We start from the raw sequence: 6,000 nt of genomic DNA on the forward strand, positions 1-6,000 counted from the left end.
GTGTCAATATGTAGACAAATATGAAGTGGAAAGGCCTAGGTCAACATGTAGCCAATTCAAGCATCTAAAGAGAATAGTTGCACACAGCCGTGGATAGGAGGCTTCGGGCCAACTAGCATATAAACAGTTTGGTATCAAACATCTCTATATAAAATTAAAGTTGTTTTTTTTTTGTGTATGTAGAAATTATCCAGTGGCAAACGGTACACTGGGAAACATTCAAATTAAATCCCCCCCCCCCCACAAAAAAAAAAGACTCAGTGGCCTTACCCAAAAGAGTATATACTACTGCAGAACATGTTCCAAAAGGCAGTTATACAGGGAACTGAAGCTTTCAGCTGGATGGACATAAGGGAAGAACAGCACTGCAATTAGTTCATATGCATGGCTGCAGTTTTTCCTATGCAGGCATGGATTGTGCATGTTAACGATTTGCATTACGACTGATCCAATAACCCACTGCCTGCTTGATGTTGTAATTACAGTATTTAAATCAATGTCATGTGCACATTGATTAACGTTTTCCCTACCAAGTCTAGATAGACTCCTTGCTTGTTCAGCTGAGGCTATGGATATTTTCATTATGCTAATTTATACTGATCATTAAGATTATGGACCATAAATCAAGAAGGCTTTACAGAGCAATGTAAAGGATTAAAAAAAATGACTCAAATTATTTTATTAGGCATAGTGAATGTGTGTATATATCTCTCCCTCTCTATATTAGTCTAACATCCTAGATATCTGCATATATGTGCAAAACTTAATTTTATATTAATCGAACGATAGTATAACACTTCTTATTCTGATAAATTGCAGTTTAATGTCAGTAATTAGCACTGCAGAAGGACTAGCAGGGTTATGCTGCTACAGCTACTTCAGATTAAGTTGAGGTGCCCTCCACAGGTCCAGTTCCCATCATGGCACCTGGAGAAACCCAACAAAATGGGTCAGAGGATCAGACCAATGAATCTTTAGGGCATTGTTTGGTAGAATGTAATCTCCCTTATTACTCTTGGAACAAATGCTTGTCCATTTCTCCCAAAAATCATGAAAGTTGTAATCACCACATTTTTCTGGAACTGATCGAAAAGAAACTCAAGTGAGCAACAGTCTTGAAAATGCTTTATTGAACTGAATGAATAGCTGTAATGTGCAGAATGTGTTTGAAAAGACTACAGCTAGAAGAAACGTTGTTTTTTTAATTTTCTTTGTTTTTGCTTTTTTTTTGTTTTTCTTTTTTTTTTTTTGGAAATCCTCAACAAAATAAAAAAACAAAACAAAAAGAAGACTCGGCTAAACTGCTACAATAACTAGAGAACCAGTATCACCTCTTTACGGAACCCTTTCAGCACCATAACCCTCACATGAGATGGGATACAACATTGAGTGCTAGAGTGTGGAGAAATACAGAATGGCAAAATTATGGGGAATAATTAAGAGGAACAAGTACTAACAATACCAGTGTTATCGTGGTTTACAACACACCACTGTTTTTCTGTTTAAACACAATGTGATGGTGCAAAAACTGACAGATGCCAAAGGAAGTGAGGGAAAGAGGATCAAATGCAGACATGATCAAGTCATAGTAAATTTGTAGATTCATCAGAAAGCTCTGCGTATTTTTCATTTTTATTTTCTTTATATACTAACTTTACATTGCAAAACAAAACAAAAAAAAAATTGCTACCCACTGTGTCGGGCCCTTTATGAAAGTCTATGCACAAAAAGAACACTGTACATATTTTTACATATAGGATTAATAGTATAGGCATGTAGGTGGCATGATTTTTAATCAAAGGCTTTTACTTGTATGCCAAAAGAATAATCATAAAGTAACAATAAATAAAAAAGTGCTAACATTAGCATTAGGAATTATGTATAATATATTGACAAAGTCTGGGGAAAAATCCTCAAGCTCTCCTTTTGCGGACAAGTCTCTGCAAACTACGAAGCGAATACATAAATAAGAGAACTCAGAAAAAAACGATTAAGAATGTGAAAAGGCTTTTTTAAAACTAAGACAACATAATCTGGGCTAACTTGTTTTTAAACAGCATTTAAAGGAATTAGCCTACACCTGGATAAAACAAGATCAACAGTTGAAAAAACTTTTCTTATATAAACAACCACATAAAAAAAACCAAAAAAAAAACCTTTAAACATAGAACAGGGTTGGTTTGAGGGATCACAAACAATGCAATATCTAACAGTGGCTTGACTGTAATGTCATCTAAAAGTTTATCAAGGAATTTCAAGGTATAAAAAAATACTCAAGATGAATTTTTCCCTATGAACGTTCTATTTTTCTATGTGCAAAGTAAAGGAACAAGCTCATTATTTTGCATTGACTAAATTTGAGTGAGATTTGACATGTGGATTGCTCAGACCAATGAAATTATGTATCGTGCTTACACACAATGACAGAACACTGCCATCCAAATTATGATTGATCGGTTTACTTAGCAAAAAAGACATCAACAAATCTATAAGATTTTTAAAACAATTATTCAGTAAAACGTCCATTAGCTTCGACTGTAAAATGATGACATTTTAGAGTTAGATATACACTGTACTGTAACTACAGAGCAAGTAGACACACAGTTAATGCCACTGCAGATCTTGCATTGAACTCACATGAAATAATCAGTTACACATTATTCAAAAGATCCATGGCTACAACCCACTAGTCCAGGTTAAACTTGCATGTCGTCAGGTGCTGTAACCTTTTGAATAATGTTTAGGAAAGCTTTGGGATTTACGGTTTAACAGTCTTAAAATTTAAGGCTGTTTGATTTTTATTTTTTTTAATGACAATGTCACTAAAACCTCATGCACGCTGCAAAAAACCTCATGCAGTAGTTATGGTAAACCATCCAAGCAGTTTTTATTAATTAATATTCATAAATACACACAGCAGCTTCATTAGAGATTTTTTTTCATATACTTTGTTTTCCTCTTCAGTTTGAATGTGGGAGATTAGGAGAGCTTTATTTTTGTTTACGTCAAGGTACAGGAAGCAGACGGCTGCCTCTGGTACTGCTACCTATGTATATCTGCTAGAAGTAAAAATTAGTTAAGTGATTTTGTCATATATATTTGCCTCTGTCTCTTTTTTCAAATTTTTTTACATTTTTTTCTTTTTTGAATGTACACAATGTAACAAGAGTGACAGACCGGAAATTACAATCACCAAAACAAACCCAAAGATAGTTGTTTGTCCACTTTCATTGGCAGTTACAGCACAGAGGACATTGTCTGCAAAGGGGGATGTCATCAAAGAGGAGGTGGCGGAGGCTCATTTCCTTTATTGCTCTCTTTTAAATTTAAGTTTTGTAAAGCAACATCTAAAGGCATTATATCTACACAACCCATTGCCCCAAAATCGGCTATTTCCCCCCGCTCATCCTCATCTGAGGATGAGCTTTCTTCCTGCATCAATGTAGAAAGCAGCAGCTCCTGGACAAATAGGCTACGATCGGCCCTTTCACTTTCTAATGACTGTCGCTCAGCTTCTGTCATCTTGGGGTCGTTCAATCTGCAAATGGGTAAAAGTAATCAAAAAAAACGGAAAAAAAAAAAAAGGAAAAAAATCAGAACTATTTCATATAGTTTCTAGTAGCATCTGCACAATGGGCATCATCCAATCAGTGTTCTCTAGGAATACTTATAAAAATGTGACCAATATTGTCAGTTATTCTTACAAAGAAAGTGAATCAATAGAGACCCTTAAATAGGATGTGTGCAAACAAAAGGTCACTGCAGTTTTCCTGTAAAATGTAACCTGATTTTGTTGGCCAATTGTATCAAACCACCTGATCATGTTACTGTGCAATCCCAACATTAACGAAACATAGAAATCACCGCCGACTCAAAAGGTGGAGTGCGTAGCTGGTAGATAAACCTTGCGTTCCAGTTGTTTTGCCCAGAGACCGAACAGCAAGGTCTGAGTATTTTGACTCAGATCCAGCTTTTCAACCATTGGGTTAAAAGAATTCCTTGTAATATGTGGAGCTAGCTTGGTTTCCAAGACTGATGCAGCGATAGAAATAGATGGTGGTCTCAGTTTCAACTTGTTAAGTTTGACGGTAAGATGCATCACACAAATGCAAGGAGTGGAACAACAAGTGGTTTACTAAACTGGGGAAAGTATTCACTTTGAAAGCACACCCAATGCACGTATTTATACAACAAACATACCTTGTGAGCAGAAACTGTGAATTCTGTATAGTTTGTTGATTGTTTTCCGTGTTGGATGTGTTGGTTGCTGCTGTTGATTGGTTTATGGTGGTGGTGACACTACTTGCATTGTTGCGCCTAGTTGCATTACGTGCCGTTTCTAGTTGTTGCCGTGCTGCCTGCGCCTGCTGCCTCTCTAATTGTAACTGCATCTGCAGCTGTTGCAGTTGAGAGGCAGAAGGGCCCGAGGAGTTGAGCTGACCACCCGTTGAACGTCTCACTCCTGATAATTGAGATAATAGCTCTGCCCAGAGGGAAGGGGGAAAGGAGGAAGAAAAAAAAAGTATATATATATATGCAAATAAATACAATATCCATATTTCATGCACACATGTATAAATCTACAAAAGGCGTTCTAGATATACAGGCAAAGACATAAAAGTAGTATGTTACATTTTTTAGCTATCCATATACTGTATGATTTAGTTCTTTCGCAGAATGAGCAGAACTGTGAAACTACAAGAGGGCAAATAGATGGAAATAGCATATGCATACCAAAATGATTACTAAAAGTCATTTTCTTAATCATGGTCTCATATCTCATGGTTTTCCACTATAGATTAACAGTGAGATACAAGATCATTTGGCAGTTTAAATTATATATGAAAAGACAAGGTCGTAAACAAGAGAAAACATACACTGATAACAAATTAGATACAAGATGTTTGGTTTCTGAAAAACGACTCAATTGACCTTCACCGTATTCCTAGGACTAAAAGATGTGGCTACCAAATGGGGCAGATTGGCAGATATATATGGTATGAGCGTCATTAACATTTATTTGCATTTTTCCATAGACTTTCATAATTAAAAAAAAATTAGAAAAAAAAAAAAAGTATAAATTATCAGTGTTCTCCCCAGAAAATTTTAGCAGCCAGATGGCCTCAAAAAGTAGCTGGGTGGGGGCCTTTGCACAAAATAAATGTTGAAATCCTGACCATATTGATTTAACTTCTAGATTAACATTTTATATATTAATTCTTCTCTTCTTCTTAGAGGCCCAGTCATCTGCAGCTTTTTCATAATCAAACTCTGTAGGATCTGGTCCCTCAAACGAAATCAGCATCAGATTATTCAATGTGTTTCATGCGATTCCATAAATAGGTTTTAATTCGTTTTATAGTAGAAAATCCTCTCACATTCAGCTGTGCTTACAGGTATGGTCAGTTCAAATAGCAGCTACTTTTGCTACATTTGGAAAAGATTCAATGAGCTCAGTTGTTGTTAATGTCTGCATTATTTGTTTTTTGAATCTAGATTTTTGTAGGACTCTAGCTCAAACAATTTTGATGCAACTGCCCATTCTAGTTTACTATTTTCATAGTTTAGGATTGCAGTACATCCATTTATAGAATAATGCTGAAAATTAATCTCACAAGCCTCATTTTGATCATGGCTGTCTGTATTGAAAACTCTTGAAAAACAGGATATGATTGGCATATCTGGAAATCTTGCTTCTAGGTGGTTAATAATTGTGTCTATGTATTTACTATAGATATTCGTCTTAAAAGTAGTAGCATCAGAATAATTTCAGTGAAGGTCTGACCATTCACCAGCAAGATGTAGATTTTAAAAATGAGTAGCATGTGTGTATTTAATTCCATAATGCATAGTTTTATAGAATCTAAAATGGGTCTATTTCTGTTAAATTGACATCTTGCCTTTGCCAAACTTTAGACAAATGAGTATCATCATAAGTGAATTGGTGAAATTGTATGTTCTCATAAATTTGCTTAAACCTTCAGCTGTGATACTCCAAGG

General features: G+C 35.5%; 1 protein-coding gene across 1 annotated transcript in view; it reads right to left on the reverse strand.

The window, feature by feature from the left end:
• Nucleotides 1-1,108: 1,108 nt before the first annotated feature.
• Nucleotides 1,109-6,000, reverse strand: part of KCMF1 (potassium channel modulatory factor 1) — a 51,616-nt gene continuing 46,724 nt past the window's right edge. Inside the window, exons 6-7 of the mRNA XM_075204569.1 lie at nt 4,201-4,483; nt 1,109-3,538 (exon numbers count right to left, since the gene is read on the reverse strand). Coding sequence (XP_075060670.1) covers nt 3,277-3,538; nt 4,201-4,483 — 545 coding nt within the window. The 3' untranslated portion in view covers nt 1,109-3,276. The remainder of the gene's footprint in view (nt 3,539-4,200; nt 4,484-6,000) is intronic.

This window comes from Mixophyes fleayi, chromosome 1 (assembly GCF_038048845.1).
Source record: "Mixophyes fleayi isolate aMixFle1 chromosome 1, aMixFle1.hap1, whole genome shotgun sequence".
Lineage (NCBI taxonomy): Eukaryota > Metazoa > Chordata > Amphibia > Anura > Limnodynastidae > Mixophyes > Mixophyes fleayi.